This window comes from Temnothorax curvispinosus, unplaced genomic scaffold (genome assembly GCF_003070985.1).
Source record: "Temnothorax curvispinosus isolate PA1 unplaced genomic scaffold, ASM307098v1 QBEX01010285.1, whole genome shotgun sequence".
Lineage (NCBI taxonomy): Eukaryota > Metazoa > Arthropoda > Insecta > Hymenoptera > Formicidae > Temnothorax > Temnothorax curvispinosus.
Window position 1 is genome coordinate 57,388 of NW_020220065.1, and position 24,061 is coordinate 81,448.

Consider the following 24,061-nt stretch of genomic DNA (forward strand, 5'->3'; position numbering starts at 1 on the left):
CACATACTGCTTCGATATATTTTTCTCCAAAAAAATACGATGGATAAAATAGTTGTCCATAGTTTTGTTCGAGTGTGCTCAGATTTTAGTGATTTGTAGTAACAAATTTTTTCTTTACAAATTGATAGATAAAGCCAACACTATCCTCTTCTCCTACGGATACTCTGCCGACATAGGGATATCGACTACAACTCTCAATATAAATATTGATTGTAAGTTGTCATATTCTCTCTCTGAAAGGAGGCAAAAAACATGGAGAATAATAATCCTTTTTTTTTTAGAATATACTAAAATGCATTATAATATTATATATTCATATAATCATATAGCGTAAAAATTATATCTAAATTTTTCTTGCTTCTATTTACATTGCTATATAGTACTGACATTATTACATAGTCTGCATGTATATCATTATTAAATAATTAATTATTTTAAGAAAAATACCAGTTTTTTTATTTTGTTATTATAGAAAAATGTTTTTTTATAAATCTAAAATATTGCGAGCTCTGTGTTCTTCTACCACCACGTTCACGAGCACAAAGTAAAAAACAAAAAAATTACAAAATTTAGATTGTAGGTGTAAGAGAGTAGATGTAACAAGTAATAATCGAATGCAGTTAGTCAATTTTTGAGCTCTTATGGCTATTATAGAATGAATTTAAGATTTTTCGAAATGTATTTTTTATCTTAGTTAACCTTCCGTGTGCCTGGTGAATTTTTTAACGCGGTGCACTGGTGGGTCTAACAGACCCGAAAGTTTGAAAATAAGTATATCCTGGTATAATCATAATATCAAATTTTTATCGAAAGTATTATTTAGTTTATGTTTTCATAAACTTATAAAAATGGTTCGAGCGACATGTAAACAGCAGCATTCAGGCCACCAGCGTTTCCGATTACAAAGTTATTTGTTTAAAAGCACATTTAGTGGGTCTCTCAAACCAAACCAGGCGCACGAAGGGTTAAAAAAAGATATCTTTTATCTCATTTTCCGATACACGTTACAGTGTATTCCACCACGTGGTAGTGTTCCATCATGTGATAGTAGAACATATGTACGGCATACACGCATGCACCGCGTGCACGAGCACCAATAAAAGAAAATTGCAAAATTTTAATTGTTTACGTTCGCTACATTCACGCTTGCGCTTCTAATAAGTGACTAAAATTTTTCAAAATGTATTTTTTCATTTATTTAATGTATCTTATATCTCATTGTTTGATACAGCTAGGTTATATTGTGATCTAACAATAAGTCGCACTAAAAGGATCATAGTGAATAAAGAGAATTACCGGAAATTTAACTCGAAACTGAACCGAAAAATTAATCAGAAAAACTTTTTTCTGTCGATTTTTATACTACTTACTGTTTATATCAGCAAGGCAGATTTGATTTTTTCTGTATAAAGTGAAAAAATCATAAAAGAGAAGAAATGATAGAACACGTGGTTGGTGAGCACACTACTTCTGTATGGGTCCACACTCACTACCAACTTCTACGAAATACATGGACGTGTTACATCCAAACCCCAGGATTCAGGTAAATTACTGGAAAGCGAAAAAAAGACTAGTTAGAGGGAGGGGTTATTGAAGGACGCAAGTAGGTATATAAAGCGATTTTTGGCGATCGTTTGGTTTATTGGTACATATACTAAAGTTTCTATCGGTGGTTGCTATTGGGGCTGGTGCAGTTTGGTACACTTTGGTTGCTTATACCAGGAGTCACGCCAAAAATCGCCTATAAACACTAAAAGTTGTAGTTCTTAAATTTTTTTTTTTTTTTGACAAAGCAAAAAGATGTGTGAAAGTCTTATTGAGAAAGTCATCATAAAAAAGATATCGTTTCGTCGTCTCTTTTATGACGTCTTTCAATAAAAACAAAAAAAAAACGTTAAAAATATCTTTCCGGCCAATCAAAAATAGTTATTATTTTACATTATTATTTTATATTTGTATGAAACATCAAAATTCAATATATCCAAAAAAGTAAAAACTGTTTTATTTAGTTTTATTGTGCTTGCAAGATAATCCGCCCGTAGCCCGTTAGTAGTCAGTTTTGGAACGCATTCTATTTGAAGTGGATTAGCACCAATGCACATGGCTTACGCAGTGATTCATTATAAAAGCAGACAAACGAGATGTTAAATATATTAAAATGTTAAAAGAATTTGGTGATTGCTGACATAGTAGCTAGATATATTAAATATAAATGGGATATCCGAAACTCAACCAAAAACTACAACTTTTTAGTTCTCGATTGTACGTAGGCAATTCTACGTCAAATCGGAGAAATGATCTCGTATTTTTTAAATCGGTTAAAACTTTTTTTACATGAAGTATACATAATAGATAAGGAGATACGTATTTTTTTGTTTGTTCAAAATATAGATATATTTTCTTTTGCAGAATATTAAATTACACGTTGTGATGTCATATATATTGATACATTAATTAATCTTTGAAGAACACAAAGCTCGCACTAATTCTTATATAAATTATTGTTGCAAGAGATTTTATATTTTCAGCAAGGGTGCTGAATTTTTCGATTTGTGTTGATTTTCATTCCATCGTCTCTTCATATCTTCGTTGAGATATCTAAATTTTTTTCTTTTTTGCTTTATATTCATGCAGTGTGTTATTTTGCTGTTGCAGCGTGCTATTTTGCTGTACTGAATTATTCGTCGAGATCTCGGTGGCGTTTCCGTTGTCCCTGTTATCTTTCTGAAACAATCGCACGATCTCTCGGTGTTGCTTTTTCATTTCTGCCGACAGTCTAGTCCGGCGAAATATATCGTTGTAGATATTTGTAGCTATTTGAAACTCTCTGCAATCCTGCGGGCGACGTGCGATCGACCAAACACCCACTATCGTGTCGATACCCTGGCACACTCTGCACGCACCTATATCATCGTAAATCTTTTTTTAAAATTTTCGACTGGTTTCTCGAGTATAACATCCCTCAGAAAGACTTAATTTACTCGGTCGAGTATCGTACCTGCAAATACCGCCAAGGACTTCGTGCGATTGTCAATGGCGAGCAAGGAAAACGGTCCACCCACTGCGAACGGCGCGTATCCGGTCAGGTTCCAAGTGAGATCCAGCAAACCTTGATGAGCGGGCGGAGGCGACAATTTCGCGAGGGTCACGTTTATGGTGCGATTAGTAACTTTCATGTCGATCCGCACTCCACCCTGGGTAGTTACCCACGAACCTGATATCTTGCAAGGTAAACCTGATCAGGGATGAAGATTTGTTCAAATTATTGTTCAGTAATATTTTACTTTAACATTACGTTCTCATAGATTCCGGAAATAAAACTTAAACTTTAATTTTCTCAATAGAGTCAGTTAGGAAGCGATTTAATTTTTTCTCAGAGAAAGTTACAAACTATCCGTTATAATATCTGTCAATAGGAGGTATATTGACTATAGTTAAAATTTTCAAAGAAAATTTTTTTTATATTTGATGCCAAGTATAGCTTAATAATTAAATGTCAAATTATAACTTAATATATTAAAGCAAATTAAGATTATATAATACAATGACCTTCTATTTGTTCATTTTCAGTGGCTCGATTTGATTTAATTTCCTCCAATTCGTCGACAATCTTCTCTAATATCTGGTTGGCGACTTCCTTAGTTTCATTTAATGTTGCAGAGACATTCGCACGTTGAATCTCTTCTGTTGCCTTCGCCGCAATCACGGGCGCGAGATTATCGCTCGTCGATTTTTTATTTGCGCTTTCATTGTCTTGGAATTGTTTGTGGATAATTCGGGCCGCTTTCTGTTTCGCTTTACGATCTTCCTGAACCAATGCTTGCCTCTGGCCGTCATTGTACCAACTCTGCTTGATATATGGAATATTTTCTCGATCGGGAATTAAGATATGTTCTATCGGTCGATTGACAGGTGATTGAGAAAAAACCGGTGCGTGATCGATAACTTTGTGCATGGTTTGTCTCGTGGGAATGACAGGATAAACATAATCGTTTTCTAAAGGCACTACTGCAGCTCCAACAGCCTTCTCGGCGACATATACATTCGAAGTGCCTGGAATTTTGCGAAGTATGTGCGGCACATCTATCGAAGCACCGGAATAAAGCACTTGCACTTCCTCAGGTTTGCTTATCTCTGGTGCAATACTTAAATTCGAATACAGACGAGGAACGCTCAGCTTATTCTGATATTGCAACACGTCGCTAGGAATCTGTTCGAACTCGATTTGCGGACTGAAAATGGTATTCGCACTGGTTGTAAGAATCTCCGCTAGATCAATATCCGGATTGATAAAATGCTCAGTAGAGGATTCTATCCCACTGATATGTATGCTTTCTTTAGGCCGATCGATGTTCGATATTTGAAACTGATTAAACGCCGAATCCTTCTGAGTTACCCCGGGAATATAGTACAGACCTTCTGGATTGATTTTCTGATCGGACAGTATCGGCAAGTACGTAGATGTATAATCGACAGCGTTATCTTCATTTGCCTGAGCGGAACGACCGGTTTCCCAAGGTTTCAACGATTCATAGTCGTAAGTTAAATCCTTGTCGTAAGAATCTCCATTTGTGAATTGCTGTTTAAATCGCGAAAGATTTTTGAATAAATTGCTGACAGAACCGTTTGAGGTTTGTCTGACGATTCTGTCACTTTCAATCTCTGTTTCATTTCCTTTTGATTGCGTTTTAATTGGTTGGTCGTCACTGTCGTTGTTATAATACTCGGAATATTCGTCTCCTTGATCGTCGGAATTCTTTTTAGAATACTTCGTTAAGCGTTTGATTATCTTGTCTAACTGCATTCCATTAATTTTTTGATATCTTCGTCCAGATTGCGTGATTAAGTGACCGTCATTTTCACTTCTAAAGTTTTGTTTAGCAACATTACTTTTAGTCATTGAACTTAATGTATCTTTATTTACGGCATTTTGCTTTACTCCATAATTAATAGGTAGATTTATTTTCCGTCGTTTCTTCTAAACAATAAATGTTAAAAATTAAATTGAGATTTACGTGGAAGAATATCTTGGCATTTTAGAATTCTCGAGTAATAAAATCTTTTCTCTACTCACCTTAATATGAGTTTGCTTGCGTGACCAAGGATGTTCTTCGTGCTGTCCGTGTTTGCGTTTATCTCTTTTTCGCTTCCCTTTTCCTTTACGATTCAACAATTTCTTCAGCTTTCTCTTGCTTACTGTTGGTTCAAGCACGCTTTTTATTCGATTTAACGGTAAACCTTTTATCCCCTTCGAATGATTACGTACAGTTTCGTTTAGATTTCCCAACTTTTTTATATCACGTTGTAATTGCGGCGATCCGAGTGCCTCGTTCGCCAATTTCTGCGCTAAAAATCTAATTTCTTCTCGTTCAGGATCGTAAGACGTAGCTTTCAAATCTATGTTTTTGTCGAATCTTTTATCAGGAGCTTGCTCGTCCAAAATCGATCTTTTCACCATCGCTGCCTTCCTGCATGCATTATTGTCCTGCGCGCGGAAAAAATCCTTTGCAGGCGGGACAATCGATTGCACGACAGACACGTCATCACAAATTATTCTGAGTAATAATGGTATTATCATGACGAATCTGCGTAATCATAAAGAAAAGCCTTTGTGTACATGTATTGTATTGTAATAAAATTGGCAAATACCTGCCAAAGACGTGTACCAAAAATACCTGTAGCGTTTACTTGTGTTCCTTGGTATCATTTACGGAGCATTTACTATTCTAACGAGAAAATCTCTTTTCCTTCTCCTGTTTTTTTAAACTCGAGATTTATGTGTTAATTGTAGTTTGAGCCTTACGCCTTTGCGCTTCATCGGCGTAACCGAGAAATTGCACAATTCTTTTCGTTTCTCATCATAACCGCATCGATAGATGTGTAGATAAAAATTTGTGATCGATAATCGCGACACGTGAATGATGCTTTCTTCTCGCCGATCTCGTTTTGTTGGGACCTCTTCATTGCGTTGAAGGCGTTCTCACATTGAATTTAGCTTCTTGTTTTGTTCATAGCTTCGGAATAATTCCAATCTTCAAAAATTACGACTAAAGAAATATAAACCATTAGTTTAATTATTTTAATTATTTTCAATATTTTTAAACTGCAATGTTTTTCCATCAAAATATTATCTTATGTTTGATTCTTGTTAGTTACAACACTTTTTCCACGATAATTAATATTTAAACGACATTAAATTAAGTAAATAAGTAACATTAATTTAACCAGTAAATAACCTAATTAGCAGTTAAAATTTTTTAATCGGCCTAATTGGCTACCATAATCATTATGACAATATAATACGATCATTGGTTTTGGTCAAATTAATCGTCAAGACGTTTTGATTATGGGTAAGGGTTTCCTTCTAAATTGAAATGTAATTTTGATGCTTATATATATAAGCATCCTCTCTATTTAAATAATTTAATTTATTGTGAAAAATATTAATACATATTTCGTATATTCGACCTCCTCTTCTTATTTTCTCCTATCTTTTTTTTAAATAAAAATATCTGTTTTTTTAATGTGTTTTGTTGTAAAATTTAACCTTATAATTTTCGCATTTCTTATACTTGAAAAATAAAATATAACAATAAACTGTGTAAAGACATTTTCAGAAAAGAGCATCGGAAGAAATTTGCGGATTATTAAACATCTTTAATGTTAACTTGTACATAGATATATTGATGTGCATACTGCTTAACTCACACTCTACAATTAGCGCAGAAGAGGCCTTAATCGGGCAATGACTTCATCTCAAATGTAGCTCCATTCAAAAATAGGAGGAATTTCATCATGTCACAGGACTCGATGTGCGAAGGATATAATCGAGGGATCGCATTTAAAGGAGAAAGAGAAGATGGGAGCGATTCGGAGCAGCACATCGAGGACGCTATCGATGGCGACGCGGAGGTAGAGAAGAGAAGAGAAGAAGAAGAAGAAGTTGCGCTCGGGCATCGAAACGCGTTGTCGCTGGCATTGGTAGCAGTCTCGAGATAGCCGTCGGCTGGCTTCCTCACTGGCTCGGGCGATTTATTCGGGGATTCCTAGGTAGCCGAAGTGGCGAGCGAGCGAGCGACTCGGCGACGTCGATCGGGGATCGACGGAGGAAGACCACTGTATCTCGCATACGTAATCCGATTGCGTTTTCCTTTTACGTGCTAAAGCCGATAATCCGAGGGTTGGTAAGTGAGAGCCGAGGCAGTCTCGAAGGTCCTGGAGGTCAGTGCACAGCTCTCTCTCCTCTTTCTCTCCCCCCTTCTCCCTGGGACAGCTCACTTCTTCTTTCTCCCCTGATTGCGTTTCCCTTTCTGACCGTTGCCTCTTCTTCTTTCTCCCGTCCGTCCCGTGTCAGCTCAGCTCGTTGGTGCTATTTTTGCGCGAGTGTGTTGTGCAAGTGTCGAACGTTAGCGTTAAGGTGTCGATTCCGATGTAGAGCTTGTTCGATAGGTCAAGCCATCATCTTTCGTTCCGTTTCTTCGAGGGGTATCGTCACCGTGCCCCTGTCCAACTCACCCTGTGTTCCAGGTTGGACATGTATATTCTGCTGTGAGCGGAAGTATGTATATGTTATCGAGTTATGTATATGTTTGTGTGCAAGTACGAGAGAAATAGATCATTAGATTATTATGAGTATGGCCGTCGTAATCTTTAATGATCAGTGTCACTATCAAACAATCGATGTAACTTTATTCAAGGTTTGATCCTTGCTGTAAATATTATAAACATACGGAAACAATCTACATATGTCTTCACGTCGAGCAAGTGCAAAAATAACAATTGGAATAAAGTATGTGATTGATAATTGACGTCATGAAGAAAAACTTCTTTGTCGACACTGAATATCATATTAATATTATACTCTTCTTATAATGTCGAGATTTGAATTTACCAGAATTATAATTCTGGATTGATATGCGTGCTTATCTTTGTGAGAAGAAAAGTAACGGTCGCGTAACAATCATGAAAATTGCAGCAAATGACGTACGGAATTGACATTTTGATGGTGACAATAGCAATGTTATGATGCATGCATCTGTTCATCGGACTGCTCGATTTGTTTTAAATGACAGGTATAAAATACTGACCACAATTCTGTCGCGCGGAAGCATGTAACGAATTTCGCGACGATCGGTGGTTTTTCTGGTCGAGCTCTGTCGTGAAGACGTACAAGCAGATATTTCGCTTCAACGAGACAGATACGGATTAATAAACATGGCTAATTAATTCAGGTCTGGAACCCGGTGTCGCCGTCGAGCAAACGCCTGTTCGTGTCGGTTCGAGTTTCCAAAATATCACACTTAAATAACCAAACAGCTCGTTTTATTAGAACGACTTATGTTCCATATTTTCTTAGAGCAAAAAGATACGTAATATAGATTCTGTTAATTAAAAAATAAAGTATACAAGATTTTTTGGAATTTTAATTTTAATTTTAATATTATCTCGTATATATATATAGTGGCGTTTATATAATCAATTCACCCTCTCGTTATCAGCTGGATAAAGTTATATGATTATGAGTTGATTATTTATTATGCAAATATATTTTGCGATTTTTTTATAATTATACGACACATTACGTGTAAATATTTGCAAAATATCTCCGGCTAAACCCCGAAAAGATTATCGAGAGTACGAATTCTTGTCGCGAGCGAAACAATGAGACGGCCAACCGCCGCGATAGTGAATAATACAGCATGAAATTTCTGGCCGAATAAATTTCTGCATAGCTGTAGTCGTTCTCAAGGTGCTTCATAAAATAGCTGCACTATTTTCCTGGCACGGTTTCCCAGAGTCAAGCATCCAGTGAATGTAACCGTAGGAAGGCCAAGTTTTTAGTTTCGTGTAAACAGAGCTATATACATACGCGCCAACACTCTCGGAATTTGCGCATATCACTTAGCAAAATCGGGGCGAACCGAACTCGGTTTACTTTGCAGAGAACAATGGAAGCTGATGATGTAATTAATTACTTTTACTGTACAGCTCCAAGCAAGCCAATGCATTGATATTCGAATGCATTAGATAATAAGTGAAATTTAGAACCTTCTTGGCTTGTTAAATTTTTTTGTAGCAATTAACACTAAGGGAATTATAATTTGATTTTATCAGTCTTTAAATATTGTTTCCATTAATCGACAAATCGTTGGAGAAACAAACTTATTTATTGTTACTCGGAGATGTAACATTTATCTTTCGGTTTTAATCAAAACACTGCACAGGAGTAACCGCGTAAACTGCTAATTTTTGATCGCGACCTGCATTCGAGAAGGAAATCTCTTTTCCTACGATAGCTCGGGCCATGTGTTGAGGCCACGTGAAGTAGCGGGTGTATCGTCCACTAACACAAGGCCAGTATATTTTCATTACAGTGAAAACGTCCGGGAAGATCGGGAATTAGAGCACGCCTTTCGTTGCGTCAACGATCGCAATTGAGATAATGGAAATTGGACGTATAATTACTATAAATAATTTTTGTAGATATTAATTTAAAATGTTGTAAATTGATATATAAAAATTGACGACAATGAGGAATACGTATTTCAAAAATCAAAAATTGAGATTAAATCAAAGTAACGATCCGACGCGCGTCTTTCCCCAAAAGGATGAATCATCCTCGCGCATCGATCCCGCGATTCAGTGGCTCACTCCCGTGATGCGAATATCGAATAGCGGAAGTGACCCGATTAACGGCTGAAACAGATGAAAATGCGGCCAACACCGCGACGAGCCGATGGAGTCAGCCAATCGCGACGAACGGCTACGACTGTCCGCGTGTCGGAAATAGATCTCGGATCTCTCAAATCAAAGGTTGATCCACTGAGACGCTTACTTTAATCATTCGCGCTTACGCACGACTTATCGTGACTGGCTCCGGCTATTAATGCTAATGAATTACCGCACTCGATGACTGAATCAAGGACTGTTGCAAACGCCGAGATTCTCCACACCGCGAGAAAGAGAGAAATCCTCGTCTAATCTTTCCTTCTTTAACTTCTTTTAAATATTTATATCTATCTTTAATCCCCACCTATAATTTTAAGGAAAAATTCTTTGAGACCGTCTATATTTGAATTTTAAAACATCGTATAGCACTATTAGTCCCTGAGAAACGAACAATTGAAAGTAGAAAAAATTCGCTATGTGTGCTTTGTTTAAAACTATTATGTTGTTTATTTCTTCACGTATGCATTGTGCAATTTATAGTTGAAATAAATTGAGATACTAACAGAGCTATGCTTTCTCAATGTGTTAGAAAGATTTTATCTTGCCTGTAAATTATAGTCAATCTATAGCTTGACTTTTAGTTGGCAACTATCGCAGGTTTTACTATACTCTTCATTTTGAATGTGGATTTAAACAGATACTAAACAGTGCGATTGATGATAATTTAGAAAATTTTTGTGGATAAATTTGCTGTTTCCTCGGCTCTTTAATGTGGATAAGTTACCTACTGCTCGAAAGAGAGAACTTCAAGAACTTGCGAGCTTTCTTGAAATTTATCTGGAGTACATTTCGCAAAACGATGCGTTTATGGTTCTAAGATGTCTCAGTATCGCTATGATATACATCAGCATTTATAGATATACATATAAATAAAATAATATTTTTTTAATATGTAAAGGATTTATATTGTTATATATGTATATAAATTATTATTTTTAAAATAATTATTGCAACAATGTACACATATTTGCTATGTTCCATCTATTAATACATTACAACTAATATGCAACAGAATTAATTTAAGTAAAGCTAAAATTGTATCAGCCTTTATTTATATTTGTTTCAGAATAATAATGTAACATTGAACACACAGCAATGGCATTTAATTCGCGAATGAGTACTACATCCAAAAGAAAAAAAGGTGTGTAATATTTATTTTGGTTCTGCATGTTACGAAAAGATGCTTTCTTTTTTCTTTAATTATTATTACGTGCTGAATAAGCAAACTTAAACAAATCAATTTTGTCTGCATTCAGTAATAATTAATTAAATGTAAATATATATTACGCTTTAAAAATATAAGTAAAACTTACTGTACTTGAATATTCGATATTGTGAAATATTTCAAATTTGATTTTTCATATCGAAAACTTTGAATTACAACGTTAAAATTTTATGATTTGTTATAAAGATATTTAAATACTGATACTTTTTTATATATATTGTATCATATATCGTTTGTTGTATCGTTTCTGGAGAATTTTCGGAGTTATCCCGTACCACTGCCAGCAGAACGACAATTCAACGACAAGTAACCGAAGGAGTCGTACGTTTAACGGGCAGAGTGAGTATTATAATCACGAAGAGAAACGGTTTCCATTTTTCTCAGTTGTACTTTTATACTTTATTATATTTTCTGCATTTAAGATAAAACAGCCATATTATTCTATTTCCAAAAAGGAAGAGAGAAAAATGATCATGGATAAGTGAAGACGAGTGAAGTACAACTGAAAAAAATGAAGAATGTTTAGATTAATTAACGTTAATTAATATAAAACAGTTAAAAAACATCAATGTTTAGTTAGGTGACAGAAAATGCTTTATGCGATATGCACCATGTGTTTGACGTTAAATATCTGAAAACGAAACAAATAACATTTATCACAGTGAGTAATGCTACATTTGATGGACTATCTCGTAAAACACGCAAATACTAGAGATCTTTGAATAACTGCCCAAAAGGCAATTAATAATACATGCAACTCAATGTTAGCGCGCCGATACTATCGCTAGTGAAGGTATATCTTTATGCTATATCTACATACACGGGAAATGAAGATATATGTAAAAATTTATATAATTGTTATTATAATTATTAAACATATTTTATATAGACAGATTTTGGAACGTATTTCGTTAAGTAATAAAGAGGTAATATATGAAGGTGTACACTGTGCTTGGATCTTTTCGACTACGTGAGTTTCATTCAGCTCGCGTGGTTGACATGTCCTTGACAACGGCAGCATCTTTTTTGACACGTCGCGTCGTCGCGTCGATCCGTCGGAAAAATCTGGAAACCACCGTGAGCGAGAGGAGACCGAAGACGGGGTGCATGACAGAGGTAGATGGAATACCTGATTCGTTGCCAAGAGCCGTAGCCTACACACCGCCATTTCGAGCACTCGCGCGATATGCGCGCGTGTCTTTCGTCTTTTCGCGCGTTGTCCTCTCCTTTTTGATCGCCTTTCTCTCGGCGATCTTTTTAAGAACGTTCTCCTTCGCGCGATGCATACACAAAGGGATGCATTATGTCGGCGCGTTTCACGTTTCTCGGAGTAATGTTTCGTTCTCGCAACGCCGCACCGAAATACCTGCTCAACACCCTAATAGGCTTTGGCTTCTATAATTGATCGTGCAATTTCTTCCTGTTATAACATGTACAATTATATTATTATCATTACGTCATATATGTTTTTACTGCTTACACGAGGCATTTGTAGAAATCAGGAGAAAAAAATATAGCTTATTTTAACTTGTTTTACATCCTTTTTCCTATATTAACCCTTACAGAAATTTAATACTGTAAGTGATTATTTGGCTGGTGATTAATTTTACTTATTTTGAGTATTAAAAACATTAACAACCGAAGGTTGGCAGCAGTCGGGAGAAAAACAGTGCTTTTATAATACTCAAAATAAGTAATTAATTATTAACCAAATAATTACTTACAATATTAAATTTTAGCTGTAAGGGAAACTTTTTATAATACGTACTGATATTTTTACTACATATTTCACCCTATCGTCTTAATGAGATATTTCTGGAAATGGAGAGTGAAGGATGAACTATTTTTAATGCAAACTGAAGACAAAGTCCGGAAGAGTTTATACAATTTACATTTACACGCGAGGCAATTGCCCGACACTGGGAGGTGGTCGGTTTTTATTTCCCGATCTATTTTTGGCCGCCTTTCGCGTCGTGCAGCTTCAACAACAGCCAGATGCGTTTATCGGTCGTCAGTGAGTTATACGAGCGATCGCGAATTCCACCCACGAGATGCACGCGTCTGGCGCCTCGTCGTCCATAATTATCCAAGGGGATCTTCCGAAATCTTTTGATTTCGAGAAAAAGAACAGATGAGAATACAAAATAACTCATCAGTTACGTGGTTAATATGATTTTTATAATCAATTGTCTGCTTCATCAATTTCTGCAATCGACGTTTAGTTTACACAATTTTTAGATATCTTTGAACTCTTATTTTAATATTGTCAACAGAAGTTAATCACAAATGTTATATTTATTTAAATTTTACGCTGATAAATGACTTTGTTTCTCTTCTCCGGGATTAAATTCAACGTTTCACTGAAGATTGATCCGCTCGTGCATCACGATAGAATAGCGCTCTTTCATAAATCAGTAGATTTTGACCTTGCACCTTGTTGAACGCGGTTCGCTCGGCTTCCTGCCTGAGAAAGCTAACAGTTGTCGTAAATCACCGCGAACGACCGCGAACAAAACGTTGAAGTAGCTTCGGTCCATTAAGTCTCGCACGGAAAATTGCTCGCTCGGCACATAAAAATATGCAAGCGCATTCTGCATGGATGCTCGCGCAATTTTTCCTTCGTCTGCCAACAAACTGGCACCGAATGAACGTTTAAGTTTAAGCGCCGTCGCTCATTCTCATCGTTTTTCATTGTAAAGCTTTATCGCACCCATCCCGCTCGGCATTGCCAACAAAGCGTCCGCGCACTTGTTTACGAGGGGCTTAACCATCCAGAGCAAACCGTCTCTTGCTTTTTTTAAACGAACATTGTGTCAAGAATTTTACGATTTATTGCCGGAATTCGCGCCTGCCGATGTGAAAGATGTGTTTAAAATAAAATTCCACTTGGTGCACCGTTATTATTCAGAAAATCAAGCAATTAGATTTAATTATTAAAATTTACGTTATTAAATTTACAACGAAGACATAGGAATAAGTTCTAAATTATATTATAAAAGTATAAAAAAGAAATATTCTTTGAGCAATCAGTGGCACAGTATAATTATAATTATAACCATGCAGATTATTAATTTTAATCGTAATTCTGATGACATCTGTTCCGTTAAAAATGCCAATGCAGATTCGGAACGATTATTACCGAATCTGCGGGAAAGCTCGTTGCTCTCGCGACGCGAGAAAAACTTTCACGTGCAAACTGTCCCGAGCGCCGAAAACCCGGGTATGGGCCATGCGCGACTTTACGGAGATCCGGGTCCGTGTACTCCGTTCTAAAGATGTATTGGAGAAGTGTAAGAAGGGTAGGCTATTTCTGGTCGTGGGAGCCGAGAGTGAGACTCGCCGTGCAAACGGCTCTTAGCCACTTCGTACGCAGAGAGTAGTCTCGCTTTCGCCGCCTATCGCCGATATACCTTTCGGGAGGACGGCATCTCGCGAAAAGCCGAACGATGTGACCGGTGTAGTGTGTGTGATAATATTTTGCTCGGTGATTAGCACGAACGGGATTAGCTACGGAACCGATAAAGATTATATGAGAATAATGGAGAACGCGATGCACTGGATTGCACTGGAACGAGAACCGAATGACATCGAATACGTATAATAGACGGGAATAAATGAATAAAACTGATTTTCGCGGAAGAAGAAACGATATATGAGAAAAAAAATAATTTGTTATTTTTATCGACGAAACGAGATAGATCAAAGTTATTTCGAAAATCAATGTTTAGAAAGAAATTTATGTGTATGTGTGGAAAGAACTTTTGCTTCGCGAGAGGGATTGAAAAAATTTCTGTGCAAATACTGAAAACAAGTGATTATTAATTTTTTTTACAAAAATTTACACATTTTCTATTACTTTTAAAGAACTATTATTAAATCGCGCCTGCATAAATATGCATATGCGGAACTAATGAGTGGACTAATTGAGAAATCAAGACTGCAGTTCGTAATATGTAATGACAAAAAGTATTTCTTTCAAAGCTATAAATATGAAAAGCAAACCGTGAAATCCTCTATAATATAATGTCAGTTCACAGGTGACGCGTGTGCTAGGTATTAAGCAATCGAAAGTTAAAATGTCAAATGGTTAAAAGCCCGTTCTGAGAAGAGAGAGCATAAATAATATTGAGCAGATGTAAGCTCAGGTAGCAAGACAAATTTCTTTTTAAATATGTAAATGATTAATTAATTAAAGACTGTCGATATACTAAAATTAACGAGTAATAAAAAAAAACCCTCTCTAGGCTTTGAGAGTCAAACGCGGTTAATTGTGAATGAGTTAACTGCGTCACATTTAATTAATAAATTAATACAAATTATAAGTCGTACGTTTCGGCTCTACTTTCAGCCGATTTATCTGTCTTCAGCGACATAGTGATAGATAATTTAAATAATCTAAAGTTAATTTTTTTTTTATAAAACGATAAAACTGTAATCAACTTTCCATATCAATTACAAAGATTTATAACGAGAAGTATCGACCATACGCCGTGGTCTAAATTAAATATCTTATTCAACAAAAGAGGAGATAATTGTGTGCAAGAAGTTATATAATCGCGAAATTGAGACACATATTGATGAATCGACAAAAGAGATCGAAACGGAATTCAACGGACGATATCGCGGCGGGGGCGAGACGGCGCGGCGATGCGTATAAATGATTGAAGGCATGATTTTTATCGTGTGGATACTAAGTTTCGAGCTGATGTCCATTTGTCCGTGTCGCCGGCAAACGGTTTCGTTGACGGCATAAATAACGCGATTGGACATTAATTTCTGAAAAAGGAAGCGGTATAAATCGACCTTTGTTCTGAGTTTTGTTAAGACACGAGCTTTCGTAGCGCGCTCCTGAGACCAATGACTAATGATTTACACGATTTGTGAGCTCGTCGAGAATTTAGATGAATCTGAACCAGCCGAAATCTTAGAAGCTTGACAATATCGACATACTTAAAATCGCAAAGAACACCACTAATAATCTTGAGTCATCGTGGAAGAGCACGATTGAAAAGAATAATCTTACAGAATCATGATGCATTCAATACAATCAAGAATAAACCATCGTCTATCTCCAGAATTGATTCAGAAATCCATGTGATAACATTTGCAATCGTAAGAAATCACCAAAGTGTCACTAATGACCTCACCAAGCGTCGAATAAATTATCTCGGTAGAAGACAATGTCCTTCTGCAGGATCACGGGTAAAAGTCGGGGTCTTCCCAGGCCGAACTACTTTCCGCTTCTACCGCCCATAAGTCCAGCGGATGCGAAGCGATTCTGCCGTATCACCGGCAAGTCCTACGGACTACCGACCCATCATTACATTCCGGTGCTGCTGGGCGCGCACGCTCAGGACAAATCGAAATGCAAGATCACGACGAATGCGTCGGGCCTCGGCCCGCACCACTACACGGCCGGTCTGATCGTCGGCGAGAAGAAACGGCACGTGGTGCTCAAGGATTATCGTTACGTCTTCCCGATCCTGGAGGGCGAGGGCGAACAGCAACGTGCTCTGCGAGAGCTTCTGAACGCGAAGCAAACGCCGATCGAGGAAGCGGAGAAGTTCGTGTACACGGTGGAGGAGCGAAGATGCAGCCTCGTGTTCCCGGCGAAATTGGAAGCCGCTGTCAGGGACGGAGACGTCAAGGACGTGATGCTGTCGAGGGATTGCGACACCGTTTTGCTAAGGCTGAAACAGGGCAAGAACGTATCCGTGGATTTTAAGAATCTGGTGGATTTCGAGAATCTTTACGACGGCATGGGACCGCGAGAGGAGGTGCTGAAGGAACGGGCAAAGCTGGAGGCCGAGGCTAGGAAACGAAAGAGGAAGAAGCAAACCGCGCTGAATTACGCGAAAAAGTTCTTTGAGGAGAAGGAGAGGGCAGCCGACGAGGAAGAGCTGCAACGTACCAAGCAGCTTAAGCTAAGAAGCATCAAAGAAGAGGTCAAGGAGGAAACAGCAGAAGACTGGAGGCATGTGAATGCGGAACAAGCGAGACTCAAATCATTCGACATCGCGAACATGTCGAACATTCTCGAGGACGCAACGAAGCCAATTTCTAACGTATTAGACTGGAATTCGTTGCAGGACAACGCGAAGAAGCCAGCCGGCGTGCCGGTGATCGAAAAAATACCGATACCCGTAATGGCCGAGCCGCAAATCATAGACCAAGAACCGATTTTATACGCCAGTCCCATATCCGAATCCGTGGGTGGTTTCGAAGCGATCGCGATCTCCAAGCCGCTGACACCTTTAATCGCGAAGCCGGACATTACGCTGCAGAGCGCGATTCGAAGTATCTCGCGGAACGAGCTCGAAGGGAGCGCGAACGTGACGGAGAAACTCCTACAGGCTGGAGAACAGGCGTTAGAATGTCTGCCTAAGATGGAGGAAATACCTGAGTTAGTGCGAAACCTGCCCGCCGGGAAAAAAACCACGATGCACAACGTTAAGGGTCTCAAGCTGGATATCAAATCAGCGAAAAGATTTGTCGCTGGCCAAACGGTGCACACACCTTCCGGCGCTGTTTTCGTCCCCGGCCAAACCTTGCAGACGCCTCAAGGTCCCACCTTCGTTCCCGGATTAACTCTTAATACGCCTGACGGTCCTCTCTTGGTTCCCGGACAGATCGTCACTGTGAACGAGCCGGACGGGGCGAGGACGCCGGTGTTTGTCGCCGGGCAGACCCTAACGACGGAGCGAGGCGAGCGTTTTGTGCAAGGCCAGACGCTCCATACGAGCGAGGGGAGCAAGTTTGTCGAGGGTCAGACCGTTTTGACGGAAGAGGGTCCAAAATTCGTAGCTGGTCAAGTGATAGCGAACGGTACTTTCGTCGCAGGTCAGACCGTGGTCACCCCGGACGGGGTACGTTTCATGGCAGGCCAGACAGTCACGGATTATCGCGGTGAGCCGATTTTCGTGCCGGGTCAGAATGTGCAGATCAACGGCAGGCACGAATTTGTGCCAGGCCAGTGCGTTGAATCGCCGAGCGGCGAGTCCAAATTCGTTCCTGGACAGACACTGCTAACGACCGAAGGTCCGCAGTTCGTTCCGGGCCAATACGTGACCACGAAGTCGGGCGAGATGCATTTTGTCCCTGGCGTTGCCAAAGAAACGGAAGATACCTCGACATTCGTGCCGGGAATGACCCTGGACACTCCAAAGGGTCAAAAGTTTGTGGAGGGCCAGGTGCTGAAGACTCCGGAAGGTATAGTATTCCGTCCGGGACGAACCGTCATCACCGAAAAGGGCTTTGATTTCATCGCAGCGAGCAAGTTCAACGAGGTGATCTTTCAAGACGCCGGTCCCGTCGGTATACCTGTGGATCCAAAGACCGCGAGTGCGATATCAACTCTTCAGCAACGTGAGGTCTTCGGTCACATGGTGCAGACGGAGAAGGGTATCGAGTTCTTCCCGGAGAACGCGAAAAAACTGCCGGAGGGTCGAAAAATCGTGCCCGGTCAGCTGGTCACCGGCGACAAGGACGGGCCGCGTTTCGTACCGGGTGTCATGACCGAGGACGGCTTCCTGCCGGGGCAAATAGTCACGACAGAGAAAGGGGAGGAATTCGTGCCGGGCCAGGTGATCGACACCAGCAGCGGGCCGAAATTCGTGCCTGGCCAAATAGTGGAGACCCGGACCGGGCCCAAGTTTGTGCCCGGTCAAACGGTAGACACGCCGGACGGGCCGCGTTTCGTGCCGGGTCAGATCGTCGACACCAAGGTAGGACCGACGTTCATCCCCGGTCAGGTGATCTACACCGAGGAAGAGGGATCCAGATTCGTGCCGGGACAAGTGGTGGACACGCCGGACGGACCTAGATTTGTACCGGGTCGCGTGGTGGAAGCCGGCGAAATGGGCGTGACCTTCGTACCGGGCCAAATCGTGCAGACGGAAGAGGGGCCTTGTTTCGTCGCCTCCGATCTCATTGATACACCCGAGGGCGAGCTGGAATTCTCCGTACAGGGCTTCGAGGTTACCCCCGAGGAGCTGCGACTGCTACGGCCGCAGCATATGCACTACAATCCGCGCTTTCGCCATCGTGGCGAGACCAGCATAGATGCTAAGATGCTGCGCGAGCTGTCCGAGGCGGGATTGTCTGTGGGGCGAAAGGTCGCGACGAATCTGCCGACGGTGGACGTGGACGTGGATCCGAAGGCAGTGGCCTTAGAGCAGGCCCTCGCCGTGGCGACGACAAAGTTGGGCCTGCAAGGTGGTACAGCGATAAAGTTGGCGCAAGTTATGTCGACAATTGCGCAATTAGCGAGAAACATTGTTTTGCAGCAGCAGCAACAACAGCAACAGAATTCAGATACTGCAAATGCGATAACGTTGACGAACGGCAATCGATCACCCGTTAATGAAACTGAAGGCAGAATAAACAATGGCAATAACGTCGTGTCACTTCGAGGTATGATAAGGACGGCAATCGCAGCAGCTGCCCTGACGATATCGGACGATCAACAAGTAATATTGGACAATAGCAATTCTCAAGACTTCATCTACTCCTCCATCAGTGAATCATTCAACATGCTGTTACGTCAGACTGATCGAGATATCGATCAGTCAGTGGACGAAATCCTAAAAATTCTATTAATCCCGCAGAATCGTAGTTCCTTTTGTCAAAGCGTATTGTCGGAATTGTTAGATACCAAGAACAGCAAAGTGAACATACTCAAGTCGACTGTGAGTCCGGACCAGCCGTTGCGGAGGGACGCCTTGCTCGACAAGCTATCGATGGTTCTCGAAGAAGAGCACGGCGCGGACTTGATCGGGCCGGCCTTTCGAGCCGTCTCGAAAAACGATCCCGAACTAGTGTCACTTGTCCTGGAGAACGTGTCGCGGCACGTGGCGAACGTCGCGACCGAGAAGGAGGCTGCGGAGACGGTCTACAAGGCGATCGTCCAAGCGGTCCGAGAATCGAGCGAAATTCGCGTGAAGGAGCTGCTGAACGCCAAGGGGCCGGACGTTCGTGAGATGCTGCTTCAGGCGGTGGGCCTGGCACGAGCCTTGGGGATGTCCGACACGGCGAACAGCTTGTTGTCGGTGATCAGCGACGAGAAGTCCACTCGGGCGCTGGCGAACGATCGGGTGACCATGGACGTGCTGAGGAGGCTCGCGATCATGAGAAAACTCGCGGAAGAGCGGCCACCCTTCATGAACGCCCTCGGACAGCTGTGCAGCGATCCCGAACTAGCTAGGGTGGATCCGCGATTACGAACCCTCGTGAGAGAGAGCGCCGCGCTGATGATAGTACCCGAAGAGACCCCGTTGCTGTCCTCAGCCGACGTTCCAACCGCATTGCTGTGCGCCGACAACAGCCTGGCGATGGAAGAGTTCCTCCTGAGAAGGAGCCACAAGCGGTCGGCCATCTTCATGATTTTGAAGCAGGGTATGCAGGCGGTCGTGCCTAGAGAGGCCTCCAGATCGGTGTTGACCGGTGAGGTCGCTTATACCGTCCTCGACGAGGACGGTATACATCACTTCGAACCGTTACACGTGTTCTCGGCGCTCAGGCTGAATCGTCCGGCGGCCCATCGATTCTCCATGTATTGTTGCCCGGTAGCAAAGGAGGTGGACATCGACGGCGAAGTAATGTCCACCACCTTCACCGGCACGACGTCGATCGCGAGCAGTCTGGATGGCTCTGCCAATGGCAGTTCCAACAAGCAAGAAAGCAATGGTACAGCAACTCTATCGAGATCCGAACAATCAGCCGCGTTTTATTCAGTTAGCAGGGAGAACACGCCTAGTCTGAAGAGGTTGAACGGCGCTCGGCAATGGGGCAGCTTTGAGCGGGTAAAGTATTAGGAGGATAAAGACTGAGAATGAACATTTGTTAATATTTATGGGTTTTCCATCGAAGCTGATAGTATTTCATTTTCCATAAACTTGATTAATTATACTTACAATTAGCCACACAAAAAAAAAGAATGTTAAATCAAAACTTATATACCCGTATATACGCAACAAACTATAATCTTCTTATAAGAATTTTAATTTTTTATTTCAACGTTTTTTCGGTTAAACTACATAAAACTTCGTTTAAGTAAATAATTTCATTCGAGCAAGTTTTCTTCATTTAACACAATATATAATCTCATTTCAAGATTATAGATTGCGTACATACGAGTATGTAAGTCTTGATTTAATACTTTTTTTTCTGTACAAGGAAGTGATTCAGTTAGATCCAATTTCGAGATTCCAATCTCTTGCTAACTAACTCTCTGCGTTGATTCCAAAATCTGGTCTCTATATTCTTCTATTAAAACAATAATTTTAACACAATTCAACTACGTTTTACAATTCACGAAATAAACGCATCATTTCTATCTTTATTTCAAGGTGCACTTGAAAAAGAAAGTCAGATACAGTTTTTCGCTTCTATTTGTGCCGTCGTATTTTTGTTTCCAGGGATCCTCGGAGAATTATGTCGTCGTGAAGGACTACGTAGCGGACAACGACGGATTCACCGTGAACGTCGGCGACATCGTCGAGGCTGTCGAGCACGACGGTGCGGCAAAGTAAGCAATTTTTAGTTCAAGGATATACAATTCAGAAAAGAGGGAAAAAAGGAAGGTATAGCTCCTCTCGATTGTCATCACGCCGCTTTAATACGTATCCGCGAGAGCGTACACGTGGGTGGCAACCGTTTCGTGGTGGATAAAATCCACCGCGCGATCTAAAGATAGCCCGCGCGACTCATCGCGTTCACACGCGTCGTCCTCACGCGCAGCGCGCGTCGACATGTCCCCGCGATAACGATTGTCCAAGGCTGTTTATCATCGATTTATACCCCGAGATCTCGGCGCGTACACGCGGAAGCAATAGGATATGAGAGATCGGATCGGAGTCGAGGCGCATTTATGGCCAGCAGGTGCATCTCGCACTATTAACGTTGACGCTGGTCTCTCCTCGCGAGAGAGCGGGCGCGGATAAATATCAGATCTTAAAGGCGGCTGTTGTTTGTACGCGCAACTGTGCGGCCGCAATTATATACTTTCGCGTCCACCGTCGAATGCCCCGCGGCTTTTCTGCACGGTCGTCGCGAAGGAAACCCGTGGGGGACCTCGGTCAAGCTAATCCGGATGTCGAACCGAGTATGGGTGGACGAGGATCATTGCCCCGCGAGTGAGATACGCTTTTGAGCTTCTGTTTGCACACCCGCCTGCGGCGTTCTATTTTTACGCCGCACGGTGGTTTTATTGGCGTTCGGCATGTCCCGTTCGAGCTGACTTATTGCACGAAATTTGTGAATGCTTTTGACAGATGGAAAATTCGCGCGGAATTTACGGTCACATAAAGATGCTTGCGGCGGCGATCTCGGGTTATGCAAGAAAACTGGCTCGCTTGTACAACGCATGAGTAATCCTCGAATGGCCGAGGATAAAAGTCTCACGGAACTGCTCCTAAATCGCATATGGGACTTTTGGAGTGAAGTAATATAACGGCGGAAGAACATCGTGCCGCGTGAAAGCTACGCCTTGTTGTTACACGCTGTAAAATTAGCACAGCACATGGCTTTCAGTTACATCCGCAAAATTAACAAGGTGGAACGGCATGTTGCCGAAATATAATCCGCAAATGGCACCCCTCATTCCACCGCAATGCTTGCGAAACATCCGCTTTAATCGCTTTGCACGCTTAAAGACTCACGCGGTTGACTTCGATAACAAATAGACAGTTGGTTCTGTAACAAAGACATAAAGATATGTGCAACAAACATATAACATCGAAAGAGACAATAAGTCTCTTTTTTATGAAGTCTTCGTCGCATAAACGAACGAGAACCATGCAGCAGGTGTTTCGCGTTGTTTTAGGAAAGCGAGGATGGACCCCGACTTAGAGGTCGAAGTCGGCGATATCCTGGACAACTCAGCTGCCAAGCACAAGCTTTCAATTCGGCCGCGTCGAAATCACGCAGATCCACGTGCTCGAAGCAGCCCGAGCGTCGACTCGGACCCGAGCCTTCAAAGGTAAGAGGCCAAGGTACCGAAACAACCGAGACAACCGAGACCGAGACGTTTCATTTGTGTTTCTACCTTGGGAATCGCGTCTGATAACGAGACGGCTAGAATTACAACGTTCCGCATCTGCTAATTTTGTCGCCGAAAGGGTAAATTATTAGCTTCTTCGATGCACGATATTTCATCCTGTTCTCGTAACAAAGCCCGACCGACTGAAAATAGAATAATGAAGGGTGCGACATTAAATTTGGACTCATCAAGAACACGTCACCGTCGACTTCCTGTCGTAAGATAACGATTGTCGTCATCCGTTAAAACGCCCCGTCAACCTAATCTCTTCGATCTTGCATGACGCTTTGATTTTTAAACAATGATCTTAATTCGAGAAATATCCCAGACAGCACCATGTCCAAAATCGTGACATAAGACGTCTTTTATCCATCTTTTCGTAAGACGTCTGAAAAATGTCTAAAAGATGTCTTATGTGCCGCTTTTGGACAAGTGTGCTGTCTGGGATGTATTAATTTTCAAAAAATAAACAGATTAGTTTCAACAAGTTAATGATGACGAATAATTTGATAAAGTATCGTAAAAAAATTAAGTCCAGAATCTCAATCATAAATAAATATATTGAATTATGCTATACCGATTATAGCAAATATTATTTTGCAATCCACAAGAAAAGATGATGGGAAGATCTATTTGTAGCAAATGTCGCAATAAAAACTGTTTTAGCCAAAAATATAAAATAATACATTACTATAAAATTTAATATCCAAACACCATAAAACCGAATGTTTATGGCAAGTGATTCGATGAATCTCTTTGCCGTCGCATCGTTAACGCGTTTAACGGAACAGTCAGTCAAATACCTGTGCGACACGTGTGCGTTTAAATACGACAGGCGAGACAGAAGCGGCCCGTTGTCATGCGAGCCGCATTGAGAGCAAACTTGGACTTGCACAGTTCCGAAATAAATTCAACACCGCTGAATTATGGACGACGCTAGACGCTAATGAAGATTAAGCATTTATAAACGTCTTGGGCAATAATATCTCGCGCGATCATATCTCTGCGTGATTGGCGGCAGGCCAGTGTCAGTAAAACCGATAGCGCACGACTTATCGCCAAAGGGAAAC

At 40.9% G+C, this 24,061-nt stretch overlaps 1 protein-coding gene across 5 annotated transcripts in view; it reads left to right on the forward strand.

Moving 5' to 3' along the window:
- Positions 1-14,329: 14,329 nt before the first annotated feature.
- Positions 14,330-24,061, forward strand: part of LOC112460002 (obscurin) — a 35,918-nt gene continuing 26,186 nt past the window's right edge. For 3 of the 5 annotated variants that reach the window (XM_025024408.1, XM_025024409.1, XM_025024407.1), the window contains exons 1-3: positions 16,135-20,754; positions 21,370-21,479; positions 22,776-22,931. In XM_025024408.1, coding sequence (XP_024880176.1) covers positions 16,135-20,754; positions 21,370-21,479; positions 22,776-22,931 — 4,886 coding nt within the window. Of the gene's footprint in view, positions 20,755-21,369; positions 21,480-22,775; positions 22,932-24,061 lie in introns of all 5 variants that reach the window. The other 2 variants (XM_025024404.1, XM_025024405.1) reach the window with 1 other exon arrangement.